At 37.1% G+C, this 15,339-nt stretch overlaps 1 protein-coding gene across 3 annotated transcripts in view; it reads left to right on the plus strand.

Moving 5' to 3' along the window:
• Positions 1-4,642: 4,642 nt before the first annotated feature.
• The window catches only part of ARHGAP21 (Rho GTPase activating protein 21), a 49,641-nt gene continuing 38,944 nt past the window's right edge, over positions 4,643-15,339 (plus strand). For 2 of the 3 annotated variants that reach the window (XM_031553860.1, XM_031553861.1), the window contains exons 1-2: positions 4,644-4,733; positions 10,067-10,145. In XM_031553860.1, coding sequence (XP_031409720.1) covers positions 4,667-4,733; positions 10,067-10,145 — 146 coding nt within the window. In that variant the 5' untranslated portion in view covers positions 4,644-4,666. Of the gene's footprint in view, positions 4,734-10,066; positions 10,146-15,339 lie in introns of all 3 variants that reach the window. The other variant, XM_031553862.1, reaches the window with a different exon arrangement.

Here is a 15,339-nt window from a genome sequence, read left to right on the forward strand (position 1 = left end):
TAATTATTACTACTCCTGTGTGAAACTGCACCTTTGTTTTTAAATGCACTTCTGGAGAAATTAAACATATGAGTTCATCTCCTGCTGCATTACTGAAGTAAACCAGTAAAGGATACAGCTGCACAAAACTGGCCGTACTGGAATGCAAGTAATGATGCTTGCAAAGACAGCTTGATCTATTTCTGTTCAAGCTAATATTCATTTTGTTAACCTAGTTTGGGAGTGAATGACGAGTGTATCTGAGGCTGCAGGAGGTTTCATGATAATAAGCAGTTCTAACTGTAAGCATTTCTGTGCCCAGAGGGTGTGAGTATTGAGGTGGGGGTGGAATTGTGCATTAATTAACTATGTAGTAAAGGTATGTTCTGAGTCTGAATTTGCTCGGTATATGCATGTAGTGCAGTTGCTATTAGCTGAGCGATCACTTCCAACTAGGATTACAAAGATCAGATATGCTGGGACTATGTGATTTTTCTCCTTTGACAACTGAGAGCTGGAAGCTGCTCTGTTAGGTTGAGGTGTACGGGGGTCCTGGTGCATTGGGCGTTGTCTTTCCACTAGAGGGAGTTTAAATGCCAAGGAAATGGATGAGGGAATGCCCTTGTCTGGTACATTCAGAGCTCTGCCATTGATGAGCAGAAAGCAGAAAGTATTGCTTTTTGGCAGCTTGTGGCAGGAGTGAGATTTAATTTAACATAATGAGTAAGGAATGCTAATTTTGAATAAATCTTTGTTTCCTCTTTGGCTTTTTACCTTTCAGTAGGCTTTATACATGCTAAAGCTTAGTGGCCATGATGTGGGAAATATGAAAAAAAAAAATTATGCAATCTCTTGAGCATGCGTAGGGTTGTGCTGAAAAGGGTGCTAAAAAGAGTTATTCTAGAATGAGCAACATAAAATAACTGAAAATAATCCTTTACATGAAAGTAATTAAAATATTTTGAACTAAATGTCTTTGAATTCTTACCACAAATAGCTAATTATTTTTTAGATCTAAGCCACACACAGCTTTATATAATATAATAGCTATCTGTGAAAGAGATAGTAAGATGTTACTTACTAGATATTACTCCCCAAACAAAAGGCATTATAGTGAAGAAAAGTGGTTAAGTGAATGCAGACTTAATTGTAAAAACAGCTTGCATTTAAGCAATAGTTACCGAGCAGTCTATTCTGCAACTTAATTGTGCATTGCTTCTTAGTGCTGTGTAAAATGCTTGACTTGTTTCATGTTCCGTTACACAGGATTTCCATTTCAGGCCTTAAATCTTGCCATGTAAAAGCATTCTTGGACTGCAGCTCATGCCGTGATTTCAGTAAGGGCATCTCTAACAGACAATTTCCAAACAGCTTAATTGGGCTTCAGTCTTAGATGCTTGCTGTACATTTGTGTAGTTTGTGCTCTGACCTTTGTGTGACAGTATGAAGGAGACCTGTCTTAGTCAAATAGTACAACTGTAGTAGTGCCTTCTACAATCGATTTTTAATATATATTTTCATATATATATGTGTGTGTTTGTATGTGTGTGTGTGTGTGTGTGTATAGTTGTTAAACTGAAGTATTAAGCTTTGAGACCTGAGATAAGCTGTTAGGTTATCTATTACTTAGAATTTAGTACAGTGATGATTGGATGCATATCTTTACATCTTATCAGTCTTCAGTTGGTCTGAAGAAAGTATAATTAACTGCTATTTTCAGAAAAAAAAAATATTTTTTTTAGCTTTGCTTGAGGTTCAAACTTAAAGTAGAAATACATGCTTTGAACACACTGGGGGGAAGTTCGTTTATATGCTTACTGAAGGAAAGAATTTTTGGTTTGTATCCAAGTATGTAGAAGACTAAGGGGAACTGAAGAACATGCATTCATCTCCAAACCTTTGGCATCCAAGGCTTTCTTCTTGCACTTGTATGTGGATATTACTAGACTGTGAAATGAACCTGCAAATGTAGGCAGTGTTGTAAAACTTTCATCCTAATTTTTTGCCTTTACTTTGATCTTAAACCTTAGGGTACTGGTTCATTTTTCTGGGAAGAATGAGTACTCAGTGTAGCTTTTTTTGACGTGCAGGACAAAAACCCATGCTTGAAATGTCACTGGTTTTGCAAGTTGGTCCCTACATTAGCTGAAAAAGCCTAAAGTGACCACTTACAGTGTTGAACCTCTTTGCGTAGGTACCATTCTGCCAACAGGTTGGTCAGAAATTGAGTGTTCAGGAAAGCCTTCATGCTCTTGTCTGCATAAATTCGTACAATTTTCTAACACTGATGTAACAACTGTATTAAAGGCATTCTGTGTCTAATATTGAGTGAGTTCTTGACCTCTTGTGTGTTCTGGCATGGATAAGGTAGCATTTGTAAGTGTTAAGCAGGCTAGCAGTAGGCCACCTGCTCTTCCTGATGGGCATTTTGTAAAAAGCTGAGATAATATCTGACCCAACATCAAGGGGTTAAGTGTTACAAAAGCTGTGGGAGCTCTATTATTATTATTATTTTTCTTGTTACTGTTGGAATTCTATCTCTTCAATCAAGTTAAGTGACAATACTGGGAAGGATATTTGATCCTATAAAAGGTATTTTTTATCTGTTCGCTCTGGGTGGAGCAAACTTTTGTTCATGGCATTTGGAATAAATTATTCTATAAGCTTGTCTAAATTTGCTAAAATGTTCTTGACTCTTATAGGATGAGACCTATCGTGTACAGTGTCTATTTAAATCAGCAGATTAAAAATGACAGATACTACCTTTTCCTTATAAAGAGCATTTTGTATGTCTTGTAGCTGTGTCCTGCTAATCAAATTTTAAATTATTCGGGGACTCAACTGCCACTGGATTTTTTTTATTAATATTTCAGTTTCTATGTATATAAATAATAGCTATCTGATTCTATCAGATCAACTTTTATAATTATTCTTAACTCATCAGGAGTTAGTTTGAGACCATTTTACAGCCATTTTGTGGAATTGTTTTTGATAAGGTGACAGAGCTAAAAAATGTTGGCAGTGAGGCTAAAATTTGTATTTGAAAAATGTGAGAATGAGAAGAGAAATCTGATTTTGTGCAGTTTATTGAGACTGTTTAGATCACGAGTTTTCCTTTTATGGAAACTAAGCCAAAAAAAAAAAACTTAAGAGGGACGCTTTATTCAGTTAATAATTGAGAAAGAATGTGTTGCTGTAGGTTAGTAAACATGACCAGGTATTTAAGCTGCAGTGTCAGTACTTCCAAAAGGAGTGCTGTTTTGTAGAACCATAGGTTGGAAGGAACTTTAGAGACCGTTTCCAACCACCCAGCCATGGACAGTGTTGCCTCCCCTTATCTGTCTGCCCAGGGATCCATCCAGGCTGGCCTTTGAACACTTCCAGGGACTGGGCTAAGTCAACCATTCGTCACTGGAGAAGTGAATTAAAAATAAAAATAGAGTATTTCTTTGTATTGGAGTGCTAATTTTGTGTAATCTCTTTATTCTCTACTGCTCTTGCTACTTTTTACTGCAGTTTACACCTCTCTCTACGTTATGCCGGGGCTTTCTAGCACACTAGAATCGGATCCACCCAGACTCTGCTTACTTTCAGTCGTGTCTTTTCTCCTGGCTGACTCACTGTGTAGCCTCCAAATGGTGATGTTCCTGGTGCCTGGTGATAGGAATTGAGAAGGACTAGCTCTCACAGTCAAGTTTTGAAGAATCTTTGAGGATCCCTCATTTGTTCTGTGAATGGTTGTATTCTCTACCACGTAGGATAGAGGTGCCAGGATAGGCGGTAATACTCTGTGCTGATCTTCATTTGTTCTACAGCATTCTTCTGGCAAGCTGGAAGGAAAGTTTTGACTTACTGTAAAAAGCAAAAGGTGTCTGTATTTCTGGAAGCCAAGAAAGAAGGGTACGCCGAGAATGTGGGAAGATAAGATAAATGGTCTCTTATTACTGTGGGTGACCTTAAAGGGTTTATTTTGTGTATATGCACAGTTCATGTGCAGACGTTATAATTTATCTTGAAGTAAACATTGCTTTTTTGAATCTTGGTAAATCTTCAGGAAGACTTTAGACTTAGCTTTTGAACATCTGAAAAATTCAGTCAGAAAGTGAGCGTTACAGTTCCTTAGGGACTATAAATAAATTTTCTGATTCTCACTTTCAGAGGAAGTGAACAAGATTTTATTTCTAAGTTTATTCTACTAAACCTTACTCTAGCTTAATATCTAGGTAGGAATCCAGAAGAGGAAAGAGTAATACTGAACAGTGTAGGAATTAGCATGATAATGAAATAGCAAAGACACGGTGAAATGAACTTGAAAAAAACTACATTTATCAGAATACATTCATAAGTTTGTATGCATGCTTTCCCACTCTCAACACCTGAAAGGTCTATGCATAGCCAGGAGAAATGCTGTCTCGAGCACTCATTGCAATCACAGCATCATCTAGGTTGGAAAAGACATTCAAGATTATAAAGTCCAACCAAAAACCTGACCTGCCGAATCCCATCACTAAATTCATCTTTTCCTTCCCCGAATTTGGATTGTGGTATTCAGTGTAATGATTAAGCTGGCTGGATTACATTTCAAAATAATTCTTTAAAGTGAAAATGTTATAATATAATGTAATTAAAAACTTAAAAGAAATATTCTTTTTTCCCCTCAGGAAAACAAAGAAATAGACTGGAGCCTATGGATACCATATTTGTTAAACAAGTGAAAGAAGGTGGGCCTGCTTTTGAAGCTGGACTGTGCACAGGTACCGTTTCTATAGCACTGATAAGATGTTTGTATACATGATTTAAAAATACAGTTTAAGCTTCTGCGTGTAGTTCTGTATTCCATTAAACCTTCTTTCATTAGCAAGTTTATAACCTCTCTCATTGAAATTGTCATCCAGGGATTTTTGTCAGAAAAGCATCACTGTACTTTCAGGAGGTGCTACATGAAATGTATTAAGTCATAAAGGTCTAAATACTCTTGTTCATTATTTTAAGGCTACAAACAATTATGTGATAAATAAAATGGCATGGTAAGTTCCTATTTCTTGTGCTTTATTGCCCATTGATAATGGCAAAGCATTCAGGTTTTTGTCCTTCAAATTACTATACTTCCTTTAAATGAAATAATAATCCAAGTCTGTCTTGTATTAGATTGTGTCTAGTTGTTTAATCTATAATCTCTGGATCAGGCAGGAGGTTTTTTTCTTAAGTGCCAGGTATTTTTTAACACCTTTATTAAATATTGGAGGAAAAAAGCTATATTAGAAGGAAAGGTCTTAAAATGATATAACCTATGTAGATGGATTCTGTTACAAAAACAGATTTCTATTCTATGAGGCAAAACGTGATTCCTGTGAAAGGATTGTGTTTGCGTAGACAGTGAAGTGTCTGCATTTTCTTTTGAAAGCAGTTGTGTGCTGGCATTTGTCTGTATTAGAGTAACTTTTGTACATTTCTTCCTTAAGAAAAAAAAATATTGTAGGATGATCTGCTGTTTAAAAACAATTCTAAATGCTTCTTTACAGCATATGCTATATTTTTCTTTTTTATCTTCTCCTTGAGTGAGGTGTTTGAGGGAAGGGTTATGTTGGCATTATTTTAAGGCTATTATATAAAGAAATGTTTTGGCTTGATAAAATGCAGCATATGTTGAAGTTGTGCAGAGAAGCCATGTTAATTTCTACTCTGTTCAGTGTTTGCCAAACTAAAAGATAGTGAATCTGTAGGTATTTTTTATTATTATTTTTTATTTTTAGGCATAGAAGAGATCTTAGGAATCCAGAATGAAGAACAAAAAAATACATGCAAAGATATGTTTTTAATCTACTGGAATATTCTTTTTGGAAACACTGCAGATAGTCATTATATCTAATTAGGTCATGCTACTACTTCATGTTTATATCTTGAAATATAACAGTATATTTCAACCTCTGTATTGAAATTACATTTTAAAGCACTTAGAGAATGAGCAGCGGGGTAGACTGCTTTACTTCTGATACAGACACTGAGCATTTATTTTGTGGAATCAATTGTATTTGCATTTTGGCTTTGTTTAATAGTCACAATAATGGAAAAAAGCTCAAAAATCTAATATTAGGTAGTTGCTTTTACCGTCATTACTGTAGGGTCCTTCACTTTGTAGTAATAGCAGTCCTAACCCAAGATTCATTACCCAGAATCACTAAGCTGTCTTTCAGGAGCTCACCTGGCTGCTACTCAGCAGAAAGCTTGGTCTAACTCTCATAAATTTAAGGAAGGGTGTATCTTAAATGCAAGACAATTCATTTTGAGTATTTTTGAATGCTCTTGTAAAGTTATCTTGGCTAGAGTTAGAGACATCAAACTTACATATCTAACATCTGATGTATTTCATTAAAGAGAATGTATTGTTGTGTTCCAAGCATAAATATTTTAGATAATATTTATTGAAATGCAGACAACTGAAATAGATTTGTGCCTCCCATGTCTTGGTCTGCATGCTGTGATTTATGTTAGGCAAGAATGCCAAGTACTAAAATGTGTTCAGAAAAGGAGATATTGTAATGTGTTCAGATTAAATACCTTGATCAAAAGTATTTAATGGACCACTGAATTGATAATAGAAATATTATTTAGGTAAAAGCCTTCATGCTTTTCTACTCTGTTTTGCAATACAGTCTCAGGCCTTCGTCTTGATGTGAACTTGAAACTGAGCAAAGTTGTTTTCTTCAGAGTTGGCTGCAACTGCTGCTTTCAAGTAGCCAGTTATTAGTGTGGTCCCACTTGATGGTTTTTTTGGCAGGTTCCTGTTCTGGTTCATTAGATGCATGCTTTCAGTTTCACTGTTGTATTTCTTTGAAAAATAAAAACTGCACAAAAATAGGTAAGATAATATGACCTACTTGCAAAGTATTCCTAATTGCATTTTTCTATGGGAATACTGAGTAAAAGATCTACATCTGTGGGCAAGTTCTGGAACAACTTGAAAGAAAGCCAGTTTTAAGTTCCAGAGAAGAATCTGATGTATTCTGTGGAAGGCTTGCCATATGACCTGAAAGGACAGAGTTTAGAGAGATAACCATAGCATTTCATTTTTCTACAACATTTTGGGAGGATTTACTTCAGTGTGATGTCAAGTATTTCAGAATTAACTTTGTTTTAATGAAGGATGGTTAACTTCTCAGCCTAATTATTTAGTGTGACTGTATGTGTGGAACACAGGTATAGGGTTTACCATACATTGCAGGTGCCTAGCAATCCATGTGACTGATAGCAGTTGTTAACTGTTCACATAATAGTGTGGGTTGGAAGGGACTTCAAAGATTATCTAGTTCCAAACCCCTGCCATCAGCAGGGATGCTGACTGATCAATTACTAACACTACAACAAGGGTCTTCCTACTTAAGTTCTTAAGAATAACGTTCACTCAATGTTACCTCACATTTCTTCCTGTCAAAGCAAAGAAGAAAAGGTTTTCATCTTACCATGAACAGATCAGTCTGCATTTATGACATGGTTATGTTCTTTCTATCCTTGATTTCCTCAAGTTCTCTGTGTGAAGAATGGAGGAAGCCTGAGCACACAGTTTTCCAAACTGACTGCCGATATGAAATGCCATTGTGTTTCCACACAGTGCAATGTGGTTTTGAACACATGTTCTTCATGCAGAGATGCAATTCTGTTGTGGCACTGCTATCTACCCTAAAAGGTTCCACTTTATGTCTCCGAACATATGTGTATTTGGTAGCTTTGGACCGTGGAATACTCTGTACTATAAAGCAGCATACTTGCAGTGACTTGGTCTCAATATATAAAACGATGAGACAGAATTACTGAACTTCCTTTGTTCTTATGTAAATAGAAGCCAATTAGTCTAATTTACCAAAGAACAGGAAACAAATCTCAAATGTGCATACGGACTTCCAGAATCTCTCTAGAATCACAGTAGGGACAATCACAACACATCCTGTCCTGCTGCAGTCTGATCCATTCAGCTCTTCTGAGACTGGAGAAGCCCTGTAGGGAGAGATCAGATCTGCTGCTGCATCAGTATAAGAACGTTGTATGGTGTTTTGCACTGTTCGTTATGCAACTGCACAGTGGCTTTGCAGAAGTTGGGAGTAAAAGTGAGTTCTTCTGAATGTTCTCTGGTAAACGTTAAGAAATAGCACTGTATAGTGGATAATAAAAGTAGTATAATTTATATCTTATATTTTATAGTTGATTTTTCCTTCTCTTACCAAATGTCTGCATTTGAAGCAAAAATCTGCATCCTCCCCCTACTCTACTCTAGCCTGGGGAGGCCACACTTCAAATACTGTGTCCTGATCTAGGCTCCCCAGTTCAGAAAAGACAAGGATCTCCTAGAAGGAGTCCAGTGGAAGGCCACAAAAATGACCTGGAGCATTTCCCTTTCATGGAGAGGCTGAGTAACCTGGATCTGCTCAGCCTGGGGAAAAGAATACTGAAGGGAGATCTGATTAACGTTTATAAATATCTAAAGGGAGGTGGGAGGCAAATGGATGCGGCCAGAGTTTTCTCTGTGGTGTGCAGTGATAGGAAAGGAGCAATGACCTAAAACTTGAACTTAGGAAGTTCCATACAAACATGGGGAAGAACTTCTTTACAGATAGGGTGATGGAACAGCTTGCCCAGGGAGGTTGTGGAGTCTCCTTCTACGGAAATACTCAAGACTCATCTGGATGCCTACTCATGTTGGGAACCTGCTTTAGCAGGGGGGTTGGACTCTATGACCTCTTGAGGTCCTTTACAACCCCTGCAATTCTGTGATTGTGTGATCTCCAGACTAGCAGAGCTATATTCCCGTCATAGCTTACAAAATAAATGAAAGAACTAAGGGAGGTGAAGAAGAGAATGATAACCAACAAATAAAGTGGCACACGAACTTTCATGAAATGGAAAATATTACACCTGTTTAGTTTCCTGATGTTATATTATATAATTAAAAGCAGTTGGCGGATCCATGTGGATTGGTACATTTGGAACTTCCTGGAGTCCATTTAGGGAACCTGCACAGAGCGCACGGGTTGGAACACTACTGCCGCTGAGTCGGGATGAGTCTTCAGACTGAACTGTTTTTCTTTTGTCTTTGATTTGATCACATCAAAAGGACACAAAGGACTTTCAGTTTTAAAGTGATGTTGGAAAAAGCCATTCCCTTTGGCTAACTTCACATGGGTCCTTTTTTTCAGTTCTTTTTTCTCCAGCAGCCTTCTAAAACTCTCCAGGCTTGTAATCCTTTTAGGGACCATTTTCTTCTCATTAGTAAATTCAAGATACTTCTGTTCTTCTGATCAGAGATGCAATCAGTACTGTTTTTGTTGAAGGAATAGAATGGATTTTTCATCAAAAACTGAAAATAGCTCACAAGGCAAAGTTTTTTGTGTCTTCTCAGTGATATATTTGCCTCCTATGATGAGATTAAAGTTCTGAATGAGGGAAGTGCAACAAAATGTTTGGAGAAATCTGATAAAAGTAATGTCAGTTCTAAAGGCTGATCGGCAGGGATAAGAAATATCTCATTGTCCAAGAGGCACTGAAGAGATGGTAATGTCTTGGAAACAGCTTGGATTATTTTGATGAAGTAGGGACCTGGAGAACTTTTGAAACTACTTTTTGTTTTTCTCAGAAGAAAGAAGTACAGAATGATAGTATTTGCTGACAATAAAGGAGGAGCATACAGTTATCTCTGGGAGCGTTCTGAATTAATGTTCAATTTTGTTTGGAATGAAATACCTACTTAAGATCTGCTGAAGAATTAGGCATAATTCACTATGTAGTGTCAGACATCTAAAGCTTTATTTTGAAGACTGGATGCTTAAGTGAGCCCATGATACAGCTTATGCCTGCTTCTTGTTTTCTTTCTGTGATATTCTGGGTGACTTAATTGGAAGTTTAGAACTGAACACATTCTATGAAAAGTCTTGGAACTTGGCATCCTGTATATATTTACAGGATAAGTAATTTTATTATACATCTTTAATTTTCTTCCTCTCGTGTTGTTTGTGATGTACAGAAATGCAAAATGAAAAGGAGGTGAAAAAAGTCTAGACAAGTTGATTAATTGATGATATAATTTTGGTCTTTACAGGTGACAGAATTATAAAAGTCAATGGAGAAAGTGTTATTGGAAAGACATATTCTCAAGTCATTGCTTTAATACAGAACAGGTAAGATCCTACTTTTCTGTTGTGTCATACTTGTTCTTTATTGTAAGCAGGAAATCACTGCTTGTAGTGGTTCTTACTAAGTCATCGTATCATTTTCCATAGTGTACATTCAGTCTTTGTTTCCCTATATTTTCTGAATACTGGCAGAGGTTTGAGAATGGGTGTGCTCTGTTGTGCCAGTCTATTTATGTCAGTACTTGTCTCCTTTAAGCAAATCACACTGAATGCTCTAGAGCAAAGTTGTATAAACTTGGAATAGGTTTATAAGGGCTGCATAAACACACACATGTTTTTGCTTAAATTGAAATCAGGAAAATCTACTTTGTTTCCAAGGACTGATAACTAGTGGTCAACATACCTGGTAAGAGCAAATATGTTATGCTAGTGCATACTTGCAAAACATCTGCAGTACATCTCAGCTCTCCTTTTTATTGCAACAAGTTACAAACCTTGCACAAAGTTGAGAAATTTCATTATTTATTGCTCTTGCAACTCACAGGGGCTTGTTACATCATGTCTGTGCACAGATCTGGATTCAAACCACTTTCATATTTAAAATCTGTCTCCACTTTTTCTATTTTCTTGGTGTCAATTTCTGTTCAATACGAACAAGTATTGCAGTAATATTATATGAAAAGATGTATTATGATGAGCATGGAAAAATGTTTTCTAAATAAATGCTGCATACCCCTGTCCCTCTTTAGTGAATCCTTGTGCATTAATACTTAATTGTGCTTACAGATACAAGTAGGAGAAAGAAGATCCTCACATTCCTAATTTAGTATGGATTTTTATTCAAGATATCACACAGAATGTGCATGTCTGAGGTTTCTGAAATGGCAGAGCTCTAGCTGAAAGTATACTGAAATGTTTGATGTCATTAGTATTTTCAGTGCAAGAGCTGGAAAGATGGAATCTGTCTTCTTCATAACCTTTAAAAAAGATTGGAGGTAACACTAGTCATGAATCATTTTTTCATTTTGTTTTTGTAAAAACATTAATATTGTACAATAGTGTATATCTAAGACACAGAGCATAATTGTTTGCTTTGAATGATATACCTGTTGGACATGTAATGAAATCTATTAAGAGACTGATTGCATCTTCCAGTGTTATAACAAGACAGATTCTGAACTCCTGATCTGCCTGTGAATAAAGATTTCTTCAGACCCATTAGTGTAAGTAATGAACTGTACCTCACCAGAGTGCGTTCCTGCACACTGGGGAAAAACAAAACACACCTGAACATGGTTCTATCAGTTGATATCTACTGCAACTAGAAATGGTACAGCATGCTGCAGAATCTGTCTTCCTGATTTCCACAAGTGCAGAGAAGATAAAGATACTATTGTTAATTAAGAAATGAGGATATTTGTTTACTTTAGTTGAGGTGTACGTGTACATCATTAATTTGGTGGCTTTCTACAAGAAGATTGATGGATAAAGGAAGAGCAACCAATATCATCTACCTGGCCTTATACAAAGCAGGTGATACTGTCCCAGTCAGCACCCTTGTCTATGAAACAGGAAGACACGAATCTTACAGTTGGACCACTTGATAGAGAACTGTCTGGATGGTTGCACTGAATGTGTTGTAGTCAGCATCTGAATGTTGAGGTGGAGACGAGTGAGCAATGTCCCTCGGCTTATGCTTTGAGACTGTTACCGTTTAACATTCAGTGGGATTGAGACATGCTCGGCAAGTTTGTAGGTGACACCAGGCTATGTGGTGCAGCTGCCATGCTGGAGGGAAGGGCTATCATTCAGAGGGACCTTGACTTCCCGTGCAGTTCAACAAGGCCAAGTACAAGATCTTAAGAGTGTTGGTAGATGAAAAACATGAGCCAGCAATGCATGTGCTTGCAGCCCAGAAAGCAAGCTTATTCTGGGTCACATCAAAAGAAGCATGACAGCTGGTGAAGGGAGGTGATTGTCTCACCTTACTCTACCCTTATGCATTCTGCTCTGGGGCCCCCAGCATGAGAAGCACAGGGACCTGTTGAAGCAAGTCTAGAGAAGGCCATGAGAATGTTAGAAGGGCCAGAGCACCTCTCCTGTGAAGAAAAACTGATGGAACTATGGTTGTTCAGCCTGAAGAAGAGAAGGAAGACCTCAGTGTGGCCTTCCAGTACATAAAAAGGCCTACTGGAAAGCTGGAGATAGACTCTTTATCAGAGAGTACAGTGACAGGACAAGGGTTAATGGCTTCAGAGTAAAAGAGGGTAGATTTAGATTAGATATTAAGTAGGAAATCTTCACCATGAGGATGGTGAGGGCCCTGGGAAAGGTTGCCCAGAGAAGCTATGGATGCCCCATCCTTGAAAGTGTTCCAGTGGCCAGGTTGGTTTGAACTTTGGGTAGCCTGCTCTTGTGAGAGGTATCCCTGCCTGTGGCAGGTGGATTGGAACTTAAAAGATCTTTAACATCCCTTCCAAACTAAACTGTTCTGTGATTCTGTTGTAAGATCATAGCATAAGATCATGTCTGTTTATGAAGTTGGTTTTTTTGTGTTGTTTGTTTTTTTTTTAATGGAGGATATAACCATCCAGAAGTCTTCAATTGAACGTCTTAAGATTAACAGATAAATACCATAAAAATAGCTCGGATTCCAAAACTAGTCAGGTGCATCTTCCTTGTAGCTTAAAGGCAGTCATGGCTGTTTGTGACAGTTTCTTATATGACTAAAGAATGAACTTGCTCTTTCTTTACTGGAAAACAGTTATTTTTGATCTCTGAGCAGTTTGTTTTGCAAGATTTTATTTCTTGTGCTGCTAGTACCATTCTGTGGTAAATGAAATTACTGTACCTTGTGCATATCTTGCTTTAGCATACCATTCCTGCATTAACATTGGCATTCTGGATCAAACTGATAGTCTGTTTATGTCAGAATCCTCTCAGACGTTATTCAGTAATGGATTCTTGGTAGAAGAGCATGAAAACATTGGAATATAGTGTGTTTGGTTCTGTGCCTATCCAGTGTCGGTATTTACTGAGACAAAGATTTTATCTGCATCACTTGATTTAATGAGCCTCGATAGGTTGATCTTGTGTAAGTTCACTTTTGAATATATTTAAAGTCTTGATGTTAAAATCACCCATTACAGCTCTGGTTTGCGTCTTAGCTAGTTGTTCATCCATCGCTTCATAGTTCCTTTAGTAGGTTTTGTGCAGGAGACTTGCTGAAAAGCCTTTTGAAAGACTGAGTTGTTGGCTGGGATCTCCTTATTCATGACTAAAACCAATTTCATTTATAATCTGTATTGTGTGATGATTTTCTAGACATTTTAATTGCAGTATTTTTAATTAATATTTTTAATTACATTTTCAAACATTGCCAACTGTGAATGCTTGTTCTTTCATAAATGCATCATCTTCAGAGCACTTTGTGTAAGAGTATAGTGTATATTATCTTCTGCAACCTCTGAGGAGTTCTCCCCACTCGCTGTTCAGCAGTGAAAATCAGCTTGGGCTTCCTGGTTTTTGAATCAGATTGCTTTTGCAACTTTATGTCCATAGCAGTTCACTGTATTTCTGGAAAGCAGTTCAATTGTAGATATTTGTTCTTATCATAGAATGTTGCAGATTTCAGAACTTAGTCAGCTTCTTCGTACACCAGGATGGATAATGTTAGCACGTCAGTTTTTTCTCTATTTTAATACCCATGTTTTGGTTTTGTTTTGGAAGCAAATAGCAATAATTTGGAAATAACCAGCCTTTTGTTTCAGTGCTCCTGCCCAAACAGCACTGGTAGTTTGGTACTGAAGAGCTGTTTCTCTCAGGAGTGCTTTAAGGAGATACAGTATGGTATATTTTTGTGGCTTGCAAGTCATTTCCTTGAGACAGTGATGTTTATGTGGTTTAATAGAACTTCACCATTAACTAGCACAAGCAGGCCCCTGGTGCGCCGGGGAGCTGGTAGGCAGAGTGTGCTTTGATTCTTCCAAAATTCTATCTTCTGTATGTTTATTTTCAGATGTCTTATCAAAGTGAACATATGTTTCTATGTGTCTTATATTAACAGCTGCTGGCTGTAAAGGTTTTGTAAATGCAGAGAAAATGCAGGTCTTGGAGAAGCCTGAGATTCTGTCATCAGCAGCATGAAGATGTGCCTGATGGATGCTGCTCACTGAGCAGGGGCTGTGGACATCAACAATACTGTGTGCTCCATTTTGTTCAGAATTGGGATAGCTGGACTTGATGATCTTGAAGGTCTTTTCCAACTGAAATGATTCTGTGGTTCTATGCTGGATTCATATGAATGTGTTTTGATGTTGAAATGAAGGCTTCCTATAAATTCCAGTGAAATTGATGGATGGACTAGAATTCAAGCATGTTTTGTATTGTTCTTGGAAAGTTTTATTTTCAAGCTGTGAAGGACATTATCTGTTCTCCTCTGGTTGGAGATGATGAAGTTAAGATTGCACTGATTGCTTCTCTGGATAACGAATGGCACACCTCAAAAGAGTTTCTAGAAAGAATCGTTTCCTTTAAAGATTAGTTGGAAGATCACTGTGATTTCTGGGTTTCCTGGTCTTTGCACTTGATTGTTAGTTTGGTTCATTAAGAATTTATTCTCATCTGTTTATATAATCAGCTTGGAGATGTGCAGATTACTAATGTAAACTCCATAAATTACTTACAGTACCATTTAGAAACAAACCAAAAAACATGTACTGATTGCCAACTGTTTCTTGCTTGGTGCTTTTGTTCTAGTTTCTTTTTGCAAACCCATCTTGAAAATGCTGTTTATTCAGAAATGTACAGCTTAGCTATTGAATTTGTTGCATTACTGCAAAAGAATGCATGAGAATAGTTACCATGATGACAGCCCATCATAGTGCGTTAGTTTGATTCCTCCAAGTCGTGTTTAAATTTTGCTCAAAAATGTAATGAAAATCATTTGCATGATAGATGTCCCTGAGAATTCATAATACTGTATGTAGTGTCTTAGTGTAAGCTGATGCTTACTTTGTGTCACATTTTTTATTCATGTTTTGTTCATTATGTGTATGCATGTTATAGTACAATAACTGAAAACTGTTGCTTAATATACTTATTTCTGATGCTAGAATTGAAAAACACTGAGAGCTCTGAAAAATATATAGAGCAGAAAGGTTCTGTGGGCAAACTGAAATGGACTGGTTAAATGGTAATTTGAATAATGTATAAAACATTCTTCCTGAACAGAACCTCT

This window comes from Meleagris gallopavo, chromosome 6 (assembly GCF_000146605.3).
Source record: "Meleagris gallopavo isolate NT-WF06-2002-E0010 breed Aviagen turkey brand Nicholas breeding stock chromosome 6, Turkey_5.1, whole genome shotgun sequence".
In the NCBI taxonomy this organism is placed as follows: Eukaryota; Metazoa; Chordata; class Aves; order Galliformes; family Phasianidae; genus Meleagris; species Meleagris gallopavo.